This window comes from Paralichthys olivaceus, chromosome 16, assembly GCF_024713975.1.
Source record: "Paralichthys olivaceus isolate ysfri-2021 chromosome 16, ASM2471397v2, whole genome shotgun sequence".
Lineage (NCBI taxonomy): Eukaryota > Metazoa > Chordata > Actinopteri > Pleuronectiformes > Paralichthyidae > Paralichthys > Paralichthys olivaceus.
This window is the reverse complement of record NC_091108.1, coordinates 22,585,465-22,608,606: the sequence shown is the minus strand read 5'-3', so window position 1 is coordinate 22,608,606 and position 23,142 is coordinate 22,585,465. Positions and strand designations below refer to the sequence as shown.

At 41.4% G+C, this 23,142-nt stretch overlaps 1 protein-coding gene across 3 annotated transcripts; it reads left to right on the top strand.

Annotated features, from left to right (window-relative positions):
• Positions 1-128: 128 nt before the first annotated feature.
• On the top strand, positions 129-18,052 carry tmem68 (transmembrane protein 68). 3 transcript variants are annotated; one of them, XM_020099554.2, is made up of 9 exons: positions 129-391; positions 513-607; positions 1,859-2,032; positions 9,645-9,744; positions 12,290-12,457; positions 13,407-13,600; positions 13,769-13,829; positions 14,594-14,733; positions 15,767-18,052. In XM_020099554.2, exons 2-9 carry the CDS (start codon positions 548-550, stop codon positions 15,869-15,871), a joined length of 1,002 nt encoding a protein of 333 aa, XP_019955113.2. In that variant the 5' UTR covers positions 129-391; positions 513-547; the 3' UTR covers positions 15,872-18,052. The 3 variants fall into 3 exon arrangements, with proteins under 3 accessions (XP_019955113.2, XP_019955122.2, XP_069367695.1); XM_020099563.2 differs by having other exon boundaries at positions 212-391; positions 516-607; XM_069511594.1 differs by lacking the exons at positions 129-391; positions 513-607 and adding an exon at positions 1,231-1,367.
• Positions 18,053-23,142: the final 5,090 nt, after the last annotated feature.

Genomic DNA, 23,142 nt, shown 5'->3' with positions numbered 1-23,142 from the left:
CGCTACCATCTTTTGCGCTTTTATTTTGACGACTGTACAGCTTCACGGTCTGTGTTCTTTTGTGGATATTGTATGAATGCTGTGCGGATGTCTCTGGTAAGTGGAACCTTTCTCTACACAGAGTTGCCGCGGACACTAAAACACCCTAACTCTTGAGTGTGTCACATTTATAGTGTTCCGGTGGTTTGTTGTTTTAGCTTGTTGACAGAGTGACTCTGTGACTGTTGTCTTCCTGGTCCGTTCATTCAGCCGCACTCATCGCTCCTGTTCTCGGTGTTATCGCTCCCAGTTTCCTGGTCAGTCCAGACTCCGAAGCTACTTTCTATGAAACCACAAGCAGCAGATCTGTCACTTGGCTGAACGGAACACACAGGGTTGGATGGCGTGACCCGTGAGTGCCACTTAAATTCAACTTCCATGAGCTGTTCTACAAAACATCGTTAATGACCAAAGTGCATGACAGTAACACCTCTAAATACTGAGTGGAGTTTTCCTCTCCCTGTCCATGGCAGCAGGTGCTCTCTCCTGAGGCTGACAACAGTGCAGGATGTCAGACAGTGGGAACCAGTCCTGTCTGATGGGAGCAGAGGACACCGTCTCCTTCCTGGTATGAACTCTGTTCCTCTACTCCTGAAAGTTACCACCTGGCAGGAGGCGCTTGATATTATTGTGTATTTGATCACATGTGGCTGCAGTCTTGTTATGAGGCCATGTGTGTACCTGTTGGGGGCTGGTCTTTGTTGAAGGTTGTTGGTATCCACATGATTGAGAAAGACACTGAACCCTAAACTGCATCTTTTTATGTGTCAAACTGGAGAATATCCTCTGTCAAATGAAAATAATACTTTCTAGCTTTTCAAAAGGAGAAATACACCAGGCTTATTGATTCATACAAAACAAAGTGGTTCAAGGAGTATACTTTGCAGGAGGCATCTGCTGGGAGGGGGAAACAGAATTAAAAGAAAAAGAATCATCATTGACGGCCACTTTTTTATGCCCATATTAGGTTTGGCATGGTTCATGATTTGCAGTCTTTGCTTAGACTATAGGATGCATATTGCATCTCTGTCCTTCCAGCCAGCTTTGTGATTCCATGGATGAGTTGTAAATGGTAAAATGCTCTGTATTGATAAAGTCTTTGATGACCACTACGGTACAGGTTTGCCATTCAACAATTCACACAAATTCAGAAAGTGCAATACTTTCTCTATTGTATATCACTCATGCACTGTCGGCACAGCTGTCAGGGCCAATTTGGGGTTCAGTGTCTTACTGTAGGACACTACAGAATGGAGAAGCCTGGAATCCAACTACCGACCTTCTGATTAGTGGACAAACCACTCTACCTGAAGAGCCGCAGCTGCCCAGTGAGTCCTCTAGCACCGATTCATATATGTACACTGGACCATGGGATAGTTCACTCAGAAATGCATCCCAAGTTTTGTATGAACCTGGTAACACTTGTTTGTGAACCGTTTCTCATGTTTTAACATCTGTTGCAACAGCATCTCTGTGTGTGTTTTATGAAGGTGTGTAGGCTCACACTACCACTACCCTCACCCCTTTTTAAATTGACCCTAGAAATAATACTACATTTTGGGCAATGCATCAAAAATATAGTTTTTACATGTTGAGGTTTTTAGATATTCACCTCTTGTTTACTTGTTCTGCTCAAGTAATATGTCAACAGGACTAACTGATACAGCTGCATTTACAGTTCTAAGCATGTCACACGGCTGGCTGTTCTATACGAAAAGCCAGTGGTCCACCAAAGCGGATCAAGCATGAATATCTGTGCATAACAATCCAGCCAGTAGATGTGGATATGTTTTTCATGCGGTGATGTCTTGGTTCGCAGGTGTGTGTGTTCCATGTGTGGGAGGAATGGGCTGGTCTTGGTCAGATGGAGGACTACCTGAGCGTTTTGCAGTACCTGCTGTGGGTCTTCACCCCTCTGGCTATCGTCTTCATCGTGCCCTTCCTCATCGTCATTCTCCTCTACCTGTCTATACTCTTCCTTCATGTCTATAAGGTACGCAGACACTTTCTGGCACTGCATGAACAGTGAACCACACTTTTGATTTTACAACCACTCAAAATGCCATCTAGTAACTGTAGGTACATATAATCATTTCAAGTAATAGCCTGCCTGCTTGAGTTGACTGACAGCTTCACATGTTGATCTACTGTGGTACTTGGATGAAGTCAGACCTGTTACATTTCTGCAACATGGCACAAGACAAGAGAAGAATGCTGCTAGTATGCAACAGCTTGGTGTTTAACACACAGAGATTAAAACTGCATCAGCTAATCGTGGATAGTTGTCGTTGATTGTGATCATGGTTGAAGCTGATCATGGATCGTGATGGTAGATGTTTTCTTACTTTTAGACAGTTGGTGAGTAGGCAGCAGAAGTCCTTATTCTTTCTGAGAGAGAAATTGTTAAGAATGTTTATGATGATTGGTCAAACTATGAGAATACGGCTTCAGCAGCAAGGATAAAAAACCATCAACACATGATGTCATCAGCAGTCATTATCTGTTGTACCTCCAAGTTAAGATTAAAGAGTTCTCTTCTCTTGAAAGTTGGCAATGAATTCATTATTACAAATAAAGGTCTAATTCATCTAGTTCATCTATTTGGATATGCATTTTCAAGAATTCTATCAGAAGGGAACTAAGGGTGATGCAAGTGACTTAACTAGTTTCAGACCAACAGAGACAACCTGTGGTTCATGAGATAGAGAGGGTTGTCCACTGATTCCTCCAGTCTGCATGAATCCCAAATTATATACACTGCTCAATTAAGCGCTGTATGTGTGTGAATGACTGAATGCATGAATTTCTTAAAGGTTCAGTGTGTAAGATTTAGGTGAAAGGGATCTATTGGCAGAAATTGAATATAAAATAATCCTCATGTTTTCACAAGTGTGTTTCATCTAAATTGTACAAATTCTTGTTTTCTTTTCCCTAGAATGAACCATATATATAAATACTTTATATTTAAATTGGGAGGGGGTCCTCTCTACGGCAGCCACCATGTTTTTTTTTCACTATCCCAGACTGGACTAACACCGTTTGAGTATTTATGATGACTGAAGGATGCCACAGGTTCTCTTTGATGTTTGGAAGGGGAGGGTGAGGTGAGGGGTGTTCAGCTGCAACATTCAACTTCACCTCTAGATATCTGGGAAAGTGCTGTAAAGTCCATTTACCATTTACAATTGTCCTGTTCCCGTCCAGTGCAGTGTCCACATTGTTTAAATATTTGTGTCCATCTGAGCACCCATGGGTTTATTGGTCTTAAAATGAGGTCAGTTTTGTGTGCAACTCTGCTGCATTGCATTTGCATGTAGATATTGAACCCCCTTTACTCACACACAGTGAATCCTGCAAAGAATATAGGCTGCGCCACAGTTTGTGCAGACTTTATACTTGGGGGTCAGGTGGAGAAAGGTGGAGAGGCTCTCACTTGAACATTTGCATTCACACATGCAGCCCCTGCTGAAACACTTCAGGTGATCTTCAGACTCACATGTAAGTGCATGTCTGAAAGCAGCCTTATTAATACTAAGACTAAGCCTCACCCTTTTTCTGTGTTTAACCTGACTGAAAGACATCAGAACTGTTGTTTTGTGTTAAGAAGTTGTCGAGCTGTTGGAACTGCTTTTTCAGTTATCTCACTCAAAAATCTGGGATTTGATATGTTTGCTGATGTGTTTAGAGTGTTTGTTTTTAAGAGAGGCTTGATACCGGCAGTTTTCAGGGCCTGTGAGAACACACCTGAGAGAGGGGACATAATGGCTATTTGCAGAATAACTGAGGCTATGCATTTGGAAACATTTTGAAGAAGCCTGTTTGTAGAATATCAAAGCAGCAGGAAGAGAATTTCAGATGTATTATGTCCTCCTAGTTTTTAGTATCAAATTTGAGTGGACACAGGAGCAATGCCTCCTGCACCTGACTGTTTTATTTTTAAAAAAAAATTCACGGAACAAGGGTGCAAAATCATAACAGGCACTGGTGGATTGAAGTTAAGACGCATCTGAGAAAGGAGGGTTAGTTAGCCTGTCAGGGGTAGCAAACAAGGCACATACACTATTAATGTTATTGGTGATGATGTTAGAGAAGCCTCCCTTTCATTTTTAATCTCCATATTATAAATGTGAGGTCTGTCTCATAATGTACCTTTTGTTTTGTTTTGTCTATCCTGACCAGCAAGGCATTTCTCCATGGAGATCTTTTCTTAACAGAGAGCGTCTTTTTAGGAGAAATGGCATTAGTAACACTTCTCATTTTAGGATTGAGGTGATCAAAAAGTTCATTGGCTGAGCCACAAGAGAGGGCAGGTGTGAGGGAAAGCCTGAATAAAAATTTCTATGTGATTTCTATGATGTATAATTTTGTGATGACAATGCATAGTGAAATTGTTTTTGTTCCTGCTACCAGAATAGTGTTAAAAAGGTTATTTTTGCCCTAATGCTATAAAGTGACCAGTGAATAATAATAATAGATATTAAATATTGACATGTGAAATTTACAGTATTGAATATAAACATGTTAAATTTACAATATTGCAGTATATACAGTATTACAGTGCAGGTGATTGAAATAGTCCAGTTCAATGCTCACTGTTGAGCAGACGGATGGCCTGTGGAAATGTCCTGCAGGTCGGGTAAAGTTGTTCTGAGTTGTTCAAATAGAATTTGAGAGAAAATGGAAGTAGGGCAGGGTCCCAGCAGTAACCAGCTTTTTCATGTGAGGGGAAGGTAGCGTCCTCTCTCTCTTTGCTCAGATGTTTCTCACGATTGAAGCTCACTTCTTATTGGGTGTTAGGGGGCTGTCCTTCAGGGTATCTGCTGCGTTATGGTTTCCTCCTATTTTGATTTATTTTGTATCTTGTCATTGGTAGAGGGAACAGATGTGTTACACAGGAAGATGTTATGGATGTATGTCATTTTGTCCTGCCTTATCGATATTAAGACCTTCAGACTTAAAAGGCTTTAAGGGGGAGGCCAGTTCACCTCCTGGGCACTGAACCGCCTAATTGCTCCCCGGGCGCCTTCATGGCTGCCCACTGTTCCGTGTGTGGTCACTGTGTGGATTGTGTTCCGTGTGTTCCGTGTGTGCTCCATTCACACGGATGGGTTAAATACGGGGTCAAATTTCCCCATGTTTGCATGTTGCATGCTGTGTGTGGGACCATAAAGAGGAATCTTAATCTTAAATCCCAGAACATTTTTACTTGTCAGTCAGGTGCACTGAATGGACAGAACATGCAGTTTTAAGATATGTGTTCGTGGCCTGGCCTACATTTTCCTGAATCTCTTAGCTCCTCTTCTGATGGTGGTAGAGGGCAACTAACAAATACCTCAGTATTCAGACACCTCACTGTGTTCAACAGTTAAATAAAGTCTTATTTCAGAATTAGTAATGCTTTTTTACACTGGGTTTATGTCAAAAACATAGTATTTTGGTATTATTACTGCGCTTGTTTCTCATGTTTTTCACACCAAAGTCACCCACAATCAAATTTTGAGGCCAACTGATTAGTATCCCTGTATCCTATACTTTCTGATGTACTCTCAGTTATTACGCTTATATGTGAGTGAGAGGTTATGCAGGTCATTAGCTCTCAACTTCTGTTTTCTGCTTTGTACAGGAGTTAAGGGATGAAAAAGCAGGTTAGCCAGTCCTATAACAGATCTCAGGGTGCTGGTTCCTCCCTGTGTCTCGTCCCCCCATCTTCCAGGGAAATAATTTAATGCACTCAGTTCCAGGGGGATGCCACTTTTAGATTTCGTATCTGTTACATAGCCCTCCTTTTTTTTGGGAGTCTTGTTGGTGCTAGTGAGCTGTGTGTTAGCAAGTAGTGGCATTTCCACAAAATCCATTTACTTCCACATTCATTTCTAACTGGTGAATTTTGGTTTCTAGCACTGACATTTTCTGTAAAAGTTTAAGGTAGTCACCTGCAGGGGAAAGGTGCATCTTGCTGCTAATTAGCTTTGGCTAAGTACAATGTATCTGGTCACTGCAGTGCAAGCTTGTGCCACACTCACGCAATACCAAAGAGGTTATTAAAAAAGCATTACTGACTGCCTATTTAGGTTTCCACTGCCTGTAATGAACTATGTAAGACTTTGGAGTCAGTTGAAAAGGCACTGATAGACAACACTGCAGTCTCTAAGGCAGACCTCCAAGCCGAAGCCACTTCGGCCCTGTGCTTATCAAACTCTATGCAACTCTGTGGAAAAATCCAAAAACCCTAGTCAAAACAGAAGACTGTTCATCTTCTGGCAATTGTGGCAACTGTATTTTAGAGACACTTGCTGCCTTGTTAAACCACAGTCACTGCAGAAAAGAAAGACATCAAAGCATGGTCTGCACAAAACAATGTCTAAAAGAAGATGACATACGCTCTTCATTTTCAAACTCACCTTCTGTAACTACATCTGCATCAACTTCATCTTCATCCCCTTCTCTTTCCTCTTTCACCCTCCTGTCTCCCAATCAGGTTCTTACCCTGTTAACCTCCGCCTGCCCAACCACCTGTCCCCTTGACCCCATCCCCTCTCACATTCTCCAATCTATTGCTCCAGACCTTCCTTTTCTTGCTCATCTCATTAACACTTCCCTGCTAACTGGCTGTTTCCCTAACTCTCTTAAGGAGGCAAGAGTTAAGCCTCCCCTGAAGAAACCCACCCTCAACTCGTCTGAAGTAAACAACTACAGACAAAAGTGTCAGCTAAATGAAATGTAATGTAATGCAAAGGAACTGTACTGGTTCAATACAAGGCAGACCCTGGAAGTAAACCTGTAGCAAACTTCAAACCATAGATGTAACCCCTGCTCCTGAAAAAGTGGGTGCTGTGAGAGAGAGTGAAAGAGCAGGGCAAATAAAAACAACAAGTGTAAAACCAACATATTTTCAACCCTGTCACCAAGTGCAGGACAGGAAGCCATGGAAAGTCAAGAATGGATAACTAAAGCTTACAGTACCAAGGACTCACTTACCTGCTGAATGATAGCTAAGAGCTATTAGCAGTGCTAAAAGACAATATAAGAACAAAGTGGAGTCTGACTACAAGGGCTCCAACGCTAGAAACATTAGGTCTGGACTAGAAACTATAACAGACTATAAAAGAACAACAAGTGGTGCCAAGGAAGTGTGTGCATCTCTCCCAGATGAACTGAACACATTTTATGCATGCTTTGAGAGACCCCCGGCTGTGGAGGTACAGAAGGCTCAGGATCCCTGCCCCTGCCCCCTGGTTCTAACCAGTGCAGATGTGTGCAGATCCCTAAAAAAGATCAACACACATAGGGCTCCTGGGCCTGACGGCATCCCTGGCCGTGCTCTCAAGGTGTGTGCAGTTCAGCTGGCAGAGGTGTTCACAGACATCTTCAATAAGTCACTGCTCCAGTCTATAGTCCCCACTTGTTTCAAAGAGTCCACCATCATTCCAGTCCCTAAAAAGACAAAGACCATCTGCCTCAACGACTACCGCCCAGTTGCACTCACCCCCATCATCATGAAGTGCTTTGAGCGGTTAGTCAAACAGTTCATCACCTCCTCCCTCCCCGACTCACTGGACCCCCTGCAGTTTGCTTACAGGGAGAACAGGTCCACAACCGACGCCATCACCCTCACCCTCCACACTGCCCTCTCCCACCTGGACCAGAGGAACACGTATGTGAGGATGCTGTTCATTGACTACAGTTCAGCATTCAACACTATTGTGCCCTCCAAGCTCGTCATCAAGCTCAGGGACCTCGGGCTCAACAGCGCCCTCTGTAACTGGATCCTGAACGTCCTGATGGGCAGACGCCAGGCAGTGCGGATGGGGAACATCACATCCTCCAGCCGGACCCTCAACACCGGAGCCCCCCAGGGTTGCGTGCTCAGCCCTCTCCTCTACTCCCTGTTCATGCACGACTGCGTGGCCACATACAGCTCCAACACCATCATCAAGTTTGCTGACGACACCACCGTCATCAGCCTGATCACAGACAGCGACGAGACGGCCTACAGAGAGGAGGTCAGAGCCCTGACATCTTGGTGCCAGGACAACAACCTCCATCTCAACGTCTGCAAAACCAAGGAGCTGATTGTGGATTACAGGAAGAAGCAGAGAGATGGACATGCCCCCATCACCATCGATGGGACTCCTGTGGAGAGAGTCAGCAGCTTCAGGTTCCTCGGGGTTCACATCACTGAGGACCTGACAGGGACCCATCACACCAGGGTTATTACAGAGACAGCTTGTCAGCGGCTCTTCTTCCTCCGCAGGCTGCGGAGGTTCAACATGGACTCCAGGATACTCTGCAACTTCTACAGGTGCACCATCGAGAGTATCCTGACCGGCTGCATCACGGCCTGATACGGCAGTTGCACCGCCCTCAACCGTAAGACTCTACAGAGGGTGGTGAAAACTGCTCAGCACATCACCAGGACGGAGCTACCATCCATGGAGGACCTCTACACCCAGCGTTGTAGGAAGAAGGCTTACAGGATATTAAAAGACCCCCATCACCCCAGCAACAAACTCTTCTGTCTGCTCCCATCTGGCAGACGGTACCGCAGCATCCGGACCAGGACCACAAGACTCAGGGACAGTTTTATCCCACAGGCTGTAAGACTGCTGAACTCCTGAGCTCTGTGAAAGTCACTACATCTGTTTAAAACAACATATTTATTTACACATTATAATATTCATAAGCAAAAATTTATATTTATTTATTTAGTTTACAATAATTCTCATTCTCTCATTATCATTTCTATTCATCATATTTCCAACCTATATAAAAATATAATGAGTGCAATAATTAATTTCTGTCCATACCTCCCCATAACTGCTGCTAAATCCTGACATGTATATATCTCACTTTAGCACCTTATAATGTTTTATTATTTTATTATAATGTTTTATTTTATTTTTGTTTTTGTTTAATTTTTTGCACTAGTACTGACATTTGAACTTATTGTTTCATTTGCACTAGTGTATGTTATTTGTATTTTTAGTTACTCTTATTTTATGACACTTGCATGTTGAGCTGCTTGAGGTGCCTGGGATTTAAGATGTATCTGTTGTGCAGATGACAAATAAAACCTTTGATTGGCAGTTCTGGAATGCCTCACATATCTATGCACTAGCACAGTTAAAATTTCAAATCAAATTTTATTTGTATAGGTCATATTCACAAATCCTATTTTAAATGGTGTCTGTCTGCGGGAGGGGGCGCATTGTTAAGGGGCTATAAGTAATGTTAAGATGCAAGGGAAACTACAGTTGTGTAAAAAGAAGAGGAGAATAAACATGGAGGCCCCCTATTACAATGCATTTATGTTGGTGGTCATTAGGAAGCACGAACATAACATTCAGGTGCTACTACATCATTCCATCTGACTATTATAGGGAATGGGACATGACACTCTGGTTTGTTTATTTCATGTCACTAATTATTAATGAAGAAACTAAGTACTACTTTTTTTAACCTTGTTTCAAGTGCAGCAATCTACTGTTAGATCAATTTGGACATGTTGATGAGTGAGATGAGATTGAGATTTAGACCATGATCTTAGATCATAAGAATTGTAATCTGCTGCTGATTCAACCTGTCCTGATGTTTTCTTCTAACAGAGGAAGAATCAGCTGAGGGAAGCTTACTCCAACAACCTGTGGGATGGAGCCAGGAAGACTCTGGCTACTCTGTGGGACGGACACGGAGCCATATGGCATGGTAATACACCAAGGGCTTTATCCATCACATTCTCCTTTTAAAATGCTATCCATACAAACATCATGAATAAAAGAAAAAGGAAAAGGATACATTTTGTTCCTTCTGCCAGTGCTGATAGTGGCCAGTTAGTGTGCAATATTGACAAAACTAGAAATAACATCTAAGCTCCCTCAAAGCAGATAGGGTGTGTCTTCTCATGGTTCATTCCCTCGCACCTGACTCACGACTTCCCAGTTCATATCATGAGCCGCTGTATGGAAAATTGGTTATGGACATGAGTTTGTCTTTCATATACTGTTTATTGAACACAGTAGGAGATTGTCTGTATCAGCTGCATATACAACAAGGAACATTTCCAGAACATTCTGGCAAGTGTTGGCACCTGAGAACAGCATGCAGGAGGAAGGACATGACATCGAAATTTCAGCACAGCACCTAGAATTACAATCAAAAGCTATTGTTGTCTTTCCTCGTTGACATCGTCATTGGCGTGTATGGTACCTCTTTTTCATCCTATGAGTGACATATTTGTAATAAACACAAACGATCCCGTGGCTCATTTAGGGCGTCGCGAAAATTCGCATTGCGTTGCTTTGGACACACCTTTAGAACACACATGATCATATATAAATATATATATATATATATATATATGTATATATATATCAACAGAAATATATATACGTGTATATAGATAAAAAATAAATAAAAGGTAACTGTTTTTAATGTTGTGGCTGGTGTATCCAACTAATAAACAAGAAACATACACATCAGCCTAAATGTAAAGGCTACAGGGAAGAATTGGCTGTATTTCTTTAGCCTCTGCCCCATTTCATATATTTCTTATAAAAGTTAAAGGAAACTTAGAGCGATACTGATTGTCTCACTGTTTTTGACCCCACATCCCACTATTAACAAATAAAGCACAATGCATGGTGGTATAGACCAAAAGTGTCATGGAAGTAGTAATAACGCATTTCTATAATTAATACCAAATTGTTTCATAAAAGCATGCATTAGTCAATGTCTTTATAAATAAATGTATTGATCAAAAAATAAATTCAATTCAATACACATTTACTTTCATAGGGTCAATCACATCATAGATTATCTCAATATACTTTACGTGGTAAGGTTGAGACTCTATTTGAGCAGCCATCTGCCTCGATTTATAAATAGTATAATATGTATAGATAAAAACACATTACACTGCAAATTTATGATTTTAGATTTTAATGAATAAAAAAAAGAGAAATTATAATATAATTTACAAATGAAATAATAATGCATTAATAAATAGTTGAAATTTACTAAAACAAATACATTAAAGAATAAAAAATTAGATAGTAGAATTTAAAAAATCTATTCTATTTCATCAGGCAATTTTAAAAGGCAAATTCTTTTCCAATTGCATTACCTTGTCCTTTTTTTTCTCCGTTATCTAGTTATTGAGCTTCTATTTTGCCTGTCCCCAGTTTTGGCCTTATTCTTTTAATATTAGTTAAAACAATGAAAAAAGGGATGACAACTTATTATATTCCATTTACTTATTCACTTATTAAGTTGTAAACAAATTAATAAATGCTTACTTTTATTTCAATTAAACATTAAATATTTATATGCTGGGGTGCAAAGCAAGGTGATTGGAATCCTGACCAGGGTCTTTCTGAATTTGCATGTTTTCTCAGGGTACTCTGAGTCTCCCCACAGTTACATTAATTGGACACTCTAAACTGACTGTAGGTTTGAATTTGAGTGTGTATGTTTGTTTGTCTCTATATTCTGGTGACCTCTCTAGGGGGAACTCCGCCGATTGCCGAACGTCAGCTGGTATTGGCTCCAGCTCCCTCTGCAGCCCTCAAAGTATAAGTGGTATAGATAATGGATGGATGGAAAATGTTCACGCTTTGTTGCTATTTCTGTGTATTTCCGTTGCCCTGTACTGCACTGCAACTTCAGAGTACTCTAAAATACCTAAATACTTAAAATGACCTCATAGACAAAAGTATGAGTATAAATAATAGTCTTTAGTTCTTATAATAAAAAAAGTAAAGTTGCAAGACCAAATTATTATCACCAGCAATCATCATCATCCCAATTTCCTTTTCAAACCCCAAAACACTGCTCCTTCTGCCCTCCTAGCCACTTCAAATTCTGACTCTGAAAAGTTGATCTTTTTTGAGGGAAAAAGTCATTGACACCAGAACTAATAGATCTTCCTGCCTGTCCTTTGCTCCTTAATCATTTTCAGCAAGTGTCTCATTCTGAGCTTGTCGACGCTGTGTCTCATCTCACCTTCCAGCCCTCTTGACATCCTCCCAACCTCACTCCTAAAAGAAGTATTTGGTGCTATTGGCCGGAGCCTTCTCAAAATGATTAACTGCTCTCTGTCTTCCGGCTGTTTCCCTGATTATTTTAAGAAAGCCAACATTCAGCCTTTACTGAAAAAGCTATTGTGTATTTCAAATACGTATTTTAAATACGTATCTAAGATACATGAATCATAAATACTGCTAATTTCTGCATACTGTGACCTGTGTATCAGGCTATGAGATCCATGGGCTGGAGAAAATTCCTGACAAAGGACCAGCACTGATCGTGTACTATCATGGAGCGATTCCTATCGACTACTACTACTTCCTGGCCAATGTTATAATCCAGAAAGGACGGACCTGTCACTCTGTAGCTGACCACTTCCTCTTCAAGATTCCAGGTACTCGCACTGTATCATCATGACCACATATGGATACACTATGCTCACTTCATGATAAATGCAGTGTGTTGTTTTTAGGTTCTGTCACATGCGTGAGGGGTTAGATGAATCTCAAGCATCTGCTTGGACTTTAAGATTATATTCAACAATGTAAAGTATTTTATGTTCTTAATAATGGAAGGACAGTATATAGGAAACAACCATCAATCTCTACCAAACACAAAAACAAGATGAGCTGTGTTACTGTATTAATATGGTGTAGAGTTTAAAGTTCAGACCCTAACTAAACAAAACACTGAAAATAACTGAAATAAAGAAAAATTCTTACGCTAAGATGAGGAGGAAAAGTTGGTGTATTGATAAAATCCTCCTGAGTCAAAACTCCCTGCCTCATACTGGAGCTGGAGGTCCACTATGGCCCTGGCTCAGGACATATTTGTGGGACAGTCTGAAGTCTGTGGTGGCAGAGGAGCAGACCAGGATCCGACCAGCATCTGACCTCTGTCTGAACTACTATATTCTACCCTGATTGGTTGATGCATTTTTTCACTCTTTGAAAGTATGGAAAAATCTGCCTCCTTCGAAAAGATTGGCCCTTTTTCATCTAAGAATGTTCACCTTCACTATTCTCCGCGAAAGTTGACATGACCAAACCACAGTTTGAAAAATTATATTAACATTCAAATTAGTTGCACTAAAACAACATCACCTCAGTGTGTAAAGACCTCAAGTGAATAAATTATATTTATTAGTTTCACTCAAACATCACGCTCTGATAAATCACCCTGTGTAACCTGCAAAGTAGACAAGCTACATCAAGAGTTAATCATTGTATGATGAGCACCTACTTTAGATGTATTTATGTAGGTAATATTTCCAAATTGTTTTGATACCTGTTTAATCCTATTTCTCATCTTTGTCTGAACCCATCTCCACCCTGTTCCTCCAGGTTTCAAATTACTGTTGGAAGTGTTCAGTGTGATCCATGGCCCTCAGGAGGAGTGTGTGCGAGCTCTGAAGAATGGTCACCTGTTGGGTATTTCCCCAGGAGGAGTGCGGGAGGCTCTGCTCAGTGATGAGACCTACCCTCTTCTCTGGGGCAAACGCAAAGGCTTTGCCCAAGTTGCCATCGACTCTCAAGTGGTGCGTTGTTGTCCCTGAAAACAACCGACCTCTGATTGTTCTTCCTTTAAGCCTATAGTAAACAGCACAGGTGTCATAATGTCCCTGTGCAGCATCTTTATTCTCTGTTCTACAGAGTAGAAGATCTTTCTCTCTAATCGTCTCTTTCTTCTGCTCTTTGTTTTTCAGCCAGTGATTCCAATGTTTACTCAGAATGTGCGAGAGGGCTTCAGGTCTTTGGGAACTCTCAGTAAGTGTAGAAGGAAGTTAAATCGCAGAAATAGGATCACCAAGATGATGAACAGCCACCCTGAACTTCACACAGATCTCTCTCTCTCTAGCTCACTCTCACTCACACAAAAACACAGACACACACACACAGAGGGAAACATAGTACAGGTCACACCATGCAGGTGTTTTGACATTGTTGCCATGCAGAATGTTGAATGTTGAAATTGCATGTTGCAGCTGAACACCCCTCACCTCACCCTCTCCTTCCAAACATGAAAAAGAACCTGTGGTAACTTCAGTTGTCATAAAAACTCAAAAGGTGTTTAGTTTGTCCAGTCTGGACTACTGTAAAAAACATGGCGGCCTCTGTAGAGAGGGTCCCCTCGATGTAAATATAAAGTATTTAAATATAAAGGAACTTTTCTGGGGTAAAGAAAACTACAATTCATACAATTTAGATGAAATGAACTAGTGAAAACATCATGTGGATTATTCTACATTATATTTCTGCCAATAGATCCCTTTCACCTAAATCTTGGACCTTTAAGTAACATGGATTTAAAGTATTACTAGCCACAGGGCAGTAAATGAGTATGTTCAGTTCTGTGGACAGAGGAACAAGATCTATCAGGCCTTGATACAATAGCAAACATTCACTGTTGATTTGAATGTGGAGTAGATATGAATAGTAAAGTATAGCCTGTTCATTTATTAACGTCTGCGGTCTTATTTCCTCTCTGTATGGGACACCAAGTATGACCCCCTGTCTCTCACTCTGTCCAGGATTTTTCCGCTGGGTGTATGAGAGATTCCGTCTACCTGCAGCACCTGTTTATGGTGGATTTCCTGTGAAATTCCGAACCTTCCTTGGGGATCCCATCCAGTATGACCCCAACATAAATGCTGCAGAACTGGCGGAGAAAGTAAGAGCTGAGAGCTGCATTTCTCTTTAATTTCCTCTCTTGTGTTTGGCAGACCTCCAGGTGGCAACAGCCAGTGGCCGAGGTCAAAGATCTGGGTCACTTTGACCTCCCAAAGCAAATATTTTGCTTTGCTTTTTTGTAAAATCTCCTGAACACCTTGAGGAAATCCATTCATATTTTGCGTAAACATTCACTTTTATGTGAATCAATCAAGTTTATGTTTTTCTTATCGGACCACAATTGTTATGCCCTAAGTACACATTGTGCCATTTAATTTTATGATGGATTTACCAGACCTGAGATTGATTGTGTAATTAGTCCATGTCACTGCCCTCTAACCTATTACAGGCTTCGCTCCAGTGATGTCAAAGAAAAGCAGGGCTGTCCAATGGACATCAGCTGTGTAACCAAGTCACATAGGCCTCTAACAGGGGGGCAAGACTAAGAAAGGTCAAGAATACTACAACCTCGCAAAATACATTTTGGCCCAGTGAACAAAATTTCCCATGAACACCTTGAGGAAATCTCTTCAAATATGGTGGCAATATTCACATCGACTCTAGGATGACCATAGCATCTGGCATTGCCAATCCTACAAACCCACCAAGCAATCACAGTCCAGACTTCCTCGATGGTGGATTGAACAGCCAAATGTTATTAGAGCACGAGCGTCCCTTTCAACCTTACAAAACCTCTTGAAGATTCTTTATCTCATCCCCTAAACTTTGTCTTTTGAACGAATTTTGCATGCTCCCACTGTATTGAAGCTTTAGTGTGGTACACAAATTGTAAGTCGCTTTGGATTAAAGCATCTGACAAAATGAGTAAATGTAAATGCTGCATTCATTCTGTTATAAAGTACTGCTGTTAGAATAAACAAGTATAGTTAGTATAACAGTTGCAGGCACAAACTGAACATAAAATTCACTGCTCTGAATTTGAGTTTTCCAGCTGAATGTTTGCAGAAATATGAGCTTTTCCACAAAACATCACTCGCTCATATCTGCTGCTAACCAGTCTTTTTGCTCTGCAGGTGCAGCAGGCTGTCCAGTCTCTGATAGACCAGCATCAACAGATCCCAGGGAACATCCTGAGAGCCTTGTTAGAGAGATTCCACACTAAACACAAAGATCATTAACATCAGCAGTACAACACAACACAACACAAACTCAAGTCTCGTTGACTCAGATTCCCTTTTGCATCTGATTATTCCAATAATAAACGAGTCTATGGTTTAGACTTCCATAAGTTTTGATATTGGACATGACAATAACTGTATTCTGTGTGACATTGCAGAGTTAGTAGTGTCTCACCAGACAGAGCAAACAGTTGAACATGCTGTCTTAGGTTGCCCCTATTTAAAATACTTTTTTGTTATATTTTTTGCCTTTTTACCTTCATTCAGACAATGTTAAGGAACCATGGTAGGAGAGACAAACTTTCTCCTGCTTGATGATTCTTTGGACATGTGTTAGCATGTCTGTCTAACTTTGTTAGGGTATAGGATTATAGGAACAAGTGTCATTTATTTTTGGGACTATTTTCAGGAGCTTCTCCCAGTTCTATTTCTAATTGAGCATATCTTTAGTTCAGGCAAGTCATGAAGTGAAGTTCAGCCACAATCTAGTATGTCAGCTGAAAGCAGTAGATGTCTATGCCAGCCCACATCAGCTGATGGCTCAGCTGATCCCTTCCTAGGCATTTAATTGGTTGAGCTTATATTGCACACTCTATTAAAGCTACTTTACTCTGCCTACTGCCGACTGCTTACAAGCTACTTTACAACCCCAGCACCTCCTTTTCATTCTGAATCCTACCTAATCAAAGTCATGTGTTGTCATTGATGCCTGCTCTGTTCTGTGCTGGGATCTTTCAGCTTCTGCTCTCCTTGTCTCACTTTCCATGAAGACTCATGTAAGGAGGTGTGCCCTCCTAATGTATGCTTTCCACACATGCATGTGGAAGGACAGAGAGGTCTCAATGAAGATTTTTCTGTATTGTCCAGGTAAAGCTTAAATCCAGTAGTAAAATACCCTTGTCCTATCAAGGGCCATTTCAATGTTTGTAACAGCCTTCATGATTAAACTGGCGAAGTGACTGATGGTATTGATATGAAGCTAAAACTGTCTGTTGTTTCATCGCAGACTAGGGAGAAACAGAATCATTTATCTGCACTGTTCTTTGAGAAAAACTGACCTGTTGGAAAAAATGTACTTTGTCTAGTTAAAGCGGCTCTGCAGCATTAACAAGGCTCCTTCATACATTCTTCCTCTGAATGAGATTTCAGCTTTTCAGTTGTCACTCGTTCACCACATATCACTTTTCTTGGCAAGAAGATCGCACCACCCTAAAGGACACATTTTAAGTTACTTTCTTTTATTGCAGAAAAAGATACTTGCTCTCCAGAGATTTGTTTTCGTATTTATTGTTGCTTTCGTGTATTTACAAATGATTTTGTGGGCTGTATAGGTGGGCCTGGAGCAATAAGGTTCTCCACCCCAAGTCTACAGTCTATAACTCTGACTTCCTTTGTTGTCGGAATTAGAAAATCTCATGATGCTTATTTCCATTTATATTTGATAATTAATATTTAGAGTTTGTATTTTCACTGTTGCTCTGAGACGATTAGTACATCAACACAAATCAAATGCAGTAACCATGAGGCTATGCTACCTCATCATATTAAAATTGTTCTGCAGATGAAGTTGGTTCCAGTTATTCATGCCTCTTAATGTAGGTTATGAGCTGAAGGTCAAACCAAAAGTGTTGTGTGTGGGGATGGGCTTGCGCGCGTGTGCGATAACGCAAGATAACCTCTCATAAAACCATAAGTGTCCCTTCACAAAATGTAAGTATGCTCTCTGTAATATTTATCATATCAGTACAAATATGGATCTGTGACTTAATTTGCAAACTTTGCATGTGTACATTAATATTGATGTAATTTGAAGTTTATGTTTCATTCCCAGACCTTCAGAGCTTCATAAGAAATGCTGTAAACTAAACATTTACATGTGCAGTGTAATATTGTTGAAATATATTTGCATGTATGAGCACATATTATGTTTCAGAGATTTTGCACATATTGTCTTCAAAGTGTTGCTGCCAACTGCCATTTTTTAAAGGCGCCTTTGTGTCTGTTTATGAGAGATGATTAACTGGTTGCTTTACTTCTGTCAACTTGCATTTTTCCATATTTATGTTGTTCGTTTTGAGATGATCTAATTTGTGTTTTTAAATAATGTCAATGTAATATTTAAATGTCGCACTTTTGAATATTGCAATTCAGATCAACCTGTAAATAAATCTATTTTATTAATTTGTTTAATGTGAACTCCTTTCTGCTGGTAATTCTCTTGTTATTTTTTGTTATATCTTAATTCCTCTTTTGGTTGATCATGATCATTTTGTTGCATCAGGTCAAGCTGTTAGACTATAAATAGTTGGGGGTGATTCAGAAAGGTGGGTACTGAATGTGCATTTCCCATCCAATTTGCCAGGTGTGAAATATCCATCACATCCCATTCATCTATCCAGTGACACCAGATGTCACATTGTCAGTTTGATTTCATATATACACTGCTTAAAAAAATCAAGGAGACACTTAATCACCAGAGTATAACACCAAGTCATTTAAATTTCAGTTATATCATTCTGTCCATTTAAGAAGCACAAGTGATTGTGAATCAGTTTCACCAGCTTTGGTGCAAATGAAAGTGACAACAGGTGCAATGGAGGCAAAAGCAAGACAACCCCCAAAAAGGGAATGGTTTTACAGACAGCTGCTCTCTTCTTATCCTTCCCGACGGATTCTTCCTTAGTCTTGTGTTCTGCTTGTGTCCTTGTCACTACTGGTAGCATGAGGCGGTACCTGAAGCCCAATCAAGAATATGGAGTAGATACCAGGAGACCAGCAGTTACACAAGGAGAGCTGGACAGGGCCGTAGAAGGGCATCAACCCAGCTCAGGACCGGTGTCTGTTCCTTTGCGTGAGGAGGAGCAAGGAGGAGCACTGTCAGGGTCCTACAAAATGACCTCCAGCAGGCTACTGGTGTGCATGTTTCTGAACAAGCTGTCAGAAACAGACTCCATGAGGGTGACGAATGTCAAAGTCTGGAGATTCATTAAAATTCTATTTATATAGCTCCAAATCATAATATACATTATCTCAAAGCACTTTACATAGAAGGTCAAGACCTTAAGAGAGATAGAGAAGCTGCGGTGAACATTATGCTGCCTGTAACATCATCCAGCATGACCGGTTTGGCGGTGGGTCAGTGATGGTCGGGGGAGGCAGGACTGTGCAGGACTGTGCAGGAGCTCACTGATGCCCTGATCTAGGTCTGGGAGGAGATTTCCCAGGACACCATCTGCAAAATCATCAGGAGCATGCCCAGGTGTTGTTGGGCAATTCTTTTGAGCAGTGTATTTAATATAACTAATTTCAATCAATGTCATAATATTTATAGAAGCTTTTTTATACAGAACAAAGTATGTTTCAGACTGAAAACTGAAACAGACTGACATTCATTACAGACTTTTCAATATCTCAGCATGCAAGGCCACCAAACCTGAGATTTTGTTTGGTTCAATTTGTTGTTCAAAACGTGTTTATTCAATCCCATAGAACCCTGAACTGGAGAATCTGCTGTCATTTGCCGTATTTATGAATCGTATTTATTGCAGTAAACGCCCTGTTGTTGTGATCAACAACATCACTAGAGTTGATAAGTTGGTCAGTTTGGCCTCCAGCTCAACTGTGAGGAACCTTGGAGTTATGTTCGACCAGGACATGTCATTTGACCAACACATAAAACAAGTCTCTAGGACAGCTTTCTTCCACCTGCGCAATATTATTAGAAACATCCTGTCTCAGAAGGATGCTGAGAAACTAGTCCACTACTCCTGTCTTAGCTTCTCTACATAATAGAATTCAAGATCCTGCACCTCACATATAAAGCCCTTAACAATCAAGCCCCTTCATACATCAGAGACCTGATAACACCGTATTATCCAAATAGATCACTTCATTCATAAAACACAGGCTCTCTTGTGGTTCCAAGAGTCTGTAAGAGTAGAACAGGAGGTAGAGCATTCAGCTACCAGGCTCCTCTCCTGTGGAACCAGCTCCCACTCTGGGTTCAGGAGGCAGACACCATCTCTGCATTTAAAGTTAAACTTAAAATATTCCTTTTTGATAAAGCCTATAGTTAGTTCCGGATCAGGTGAGTCCTGAACCATCCCTTAGTTATGCTGCTATAGGTCTAGACTGCAGGGGGAACTCCCCATCATGCACTGAGCACTTCTAGACTTCTCTGTCTCTCTGCCCCCCCACACTCTTTTATTTATTTTAATACCTGTCAGTGACTATGTTTCTTTTTTCTTCCATAGTCCCTCTTTCTCTCTCTTTCTCTCATTGCAGTTATCTCTGACTCCAGAACTGCAGGACAACAACTATTATTCTTCTTCTTTTCGTTTCACTGGAGCGTGATACTTATATGGCAGTTTCCCATTTCTTTACACAGTCCTTTGCGTTTTTGTTGAACACTGCAAGGTCTTTTGGGCTGCAAGGGTTGGGTAGTAAAGGGCAGACAAGACAGTGTTCCATAGTATGGTGTGCTTCTCCACATTCACATGGTGGTTGGGCCAGTCTTGAAGCCCCATTTGAGCAGAGCATCTTTGGATCAGCCCGTTCTCGTTCTGAGGCGGTTGAGTGTTTTCCATTGAGCCAATGATGCTTCTGCACCAGGGGGTAGGTTTTCAGTCCACATTCATTTATTTATTTCAATACATCTATTATTATCAATACATTGTTCTTCCATAGTCGTTCTCGCTCTCTTTCTCTCTCTCATTGCAGGTATCTCTGACTCCAGAACTGTAGGACAACAACTATTATTATTATTATTATTATTGTAATTAACAACAATACTTCAGTAATTTTAATTATTATATGAATTGTTACTATTATCAATAATAATCAATACGTCTTTACACTGTTATTGTTTTCATTTTCTCTCTCTCCCCCTCCATCTCCCCACTATCTCTCTAACTTCTCTCCCCTCTTTTCCACTCATCTCCTCTCCCTTTTTTCTTTTCTCACCCCAACCGGTCGAGGCAGATGACCGCCCACATTGAGTCTGGTTCTAGAGGTTTCTCCCTGTTAATGAGTTTTTCTCTTCACAGTCGCCAAAGTGCTGCTCATTGTGGGAACTGTTGGGTTTCTGTATATTAATAAGATTTTAAGGTCTTGACCTTCTATGTAAAGTGCCTTGAGATAATGTATATTATGATTTGGCGCTATACAAATAAAATTGAATTGAATAAGTCCAATGGCCACCGTTGCTACAGAGTGCTGGTCATCTGTCTATTCAGTTGTTATTAATATTGAACGTACCTTGTGTCCAAATTGTAACACATTTAAATGAAGACATTATATTCCTCTCGTCTTAGCTTCTCTGATTTGGCTCCCTAATAAATTTAGAATAGAAAATCCTGCTCTTCACACACAAAGCCCTTAATAATCAAGCTGCATCACATATTGAAGAGGTTAATATCCCAATCAGGCTCTTTTGTGGTTTCTACAGTCTGTAAGTTCTTGTAGAGTCAGCTCCCACTTCGGGTTCAGGAGGTATTTAAGGTTATACTTAAAATGTTCCTTTTTGATAAAGCTTGTTCGTGTGTAAGATTGGGGGCTGCAGGATTGAGTTCAGGAGGAGCAAGCAGCTTAAGTCCCACCAAAGTGAGCAGTACGACCATCTGCCCCCTTATCAGTGCACTTATGAAGGCTGCAATTCATCTTGCCGTCTATTTCCCCCATGATTACCAACATAATTAACTCCTCCCTCACCACTGGTACTGTACCGCCCACTCTAAAACTGGCTGCCATCACACCCATCCTGAAAAAACCTGGTGCTGACCCAGCTGTCCTTAACAATTACTGGCCCATCTCCAATCTCCCCTTCATCTCCAAAACACTTGAAAGGGTGGTTGCCGCACAATTACAGTCCCACCTCGACACAAACAACCTCCATGAACCCTTCCAATCCGGCTTCCGTCCAAAACATAGCACCGAAACAGCCCTGGTCAAAATAACCAACGACTTCCTCTGTGCAGCTGACTCTGGACTACTCACTATTCTCATCCTCCTCAACCTCAGCGCAGCGTTCGATACCATCTCCCACCCTCTACTCTTGGACCGCCTGGCTGGCATTGGGGATCACTGGTGCTGCACTCTCCTGGTTCACATCTTACCTCACTGACCGCCAACAATTCGTGCAACTAAGAAACCACAAGTCTGGGTGTTCAGGTGTTTCACTGGGTGTCCCCCAGGGGTCAGTCTTGGGTCCACTTTTTTTCACCATCTACCTCCTCCCCCTGGGCTCTCTCCTCCGTCACCATGGGGTCCATTTTCACTGCTACGCCGATGACACACAGGTCTACATCTCTACCAAACCCACTGCTGCCATCCCTCCCACCTCCCTCATCACTTGCCTTGGTGACATCCGGAGCTGGATGACCAGAAACTTTCTGAAACTGAACGGCAATAAAACCAAGGCCCTGCTCATCGGCTCCAAATCCACCCTCAATCACAACTCACCCCAGCTCCACCCATCATCGTCGACGGATTCCCTGTACCCTTCACCCCCCAAGTCAAGAGCCTCGGTGTCATTCTGGACAGCACCCTTTCATTTGCACCCCATATTCAAAACATGACTCGGACTGCATTTTACCACCTCCGCAACATTTCCAGACTCCGCCCATCACTGACCCAATCCAGCACCGAAATCCTGGCTCACGCATTTGTCACATCCTGCATCGATTACTGCAATGCCCTTCTCACCGGACTCCCCACCAAACTCATTAACAGACTGCAGATCATTCAGAACTCGGCCGCCTGGATCATCACCGGTACCAAATCATCAGACCACATCACCCCTGTTCTCATCCAACTCCACTGGCTCCCTGTACAATACCGCATCCACTACAAAAACCTTCTCCTAACCTACAAAGCTCTCCACAGCCTAGCCCCAGCTTATCTCTGCGACCTCCTTCGTGAATACACTCCCTCCCGGACCCTCAGCTCAACCTCTGCTGGACTGCTAACCGTCCCCAGGTCAAAACTCAGTACCATGGGTGCCAGAGCCTTCAGCTGCTCAGCACCCAGGCTCTGGAACTCCCTCCCCCCACACATAACACAGTCAGACTCCATCACATCATTCAAGTCCCCACTCAAAACCCACCTGTTTAAACTGGCATACTCCCTATAACAATTCACTTGTTTTTATGTTGATGTTTTCTTTTTTAACGTTGTTTATGAATATTTAATCTTTTATTTTCTTTGTAAGGTGACCTTGGGTGACGTGAAAGGTGCCTCCAAATAAAATGTATTATTATTATTATTATTATCTT

Excerpts from the sequence above, each read along its gene's own strand:
- tmem68 (XM_020099554.2), top strand. The coding sequence starts at position 548 with ATGTCAGACAGTGGGAACCAGTCCTGTCTGATGGGAGCAGAGGACACC. Across the intron at positions 9,745-12,289 it reads ACACGGAGCCATATGGCATG|GCTATGAGATCCATGGGCTG; the intron begins GTAATACACCAA and ends CCTGTGTATCAG. Across the intron at positions 14,734-15,766 it reads CTGCAGAACTGGCGGAGAAA|GTGCAGCAGGCTGTCCAGTC; the intron begins GTAAGAGCTGAG and ends TTTGCTCTGCAG.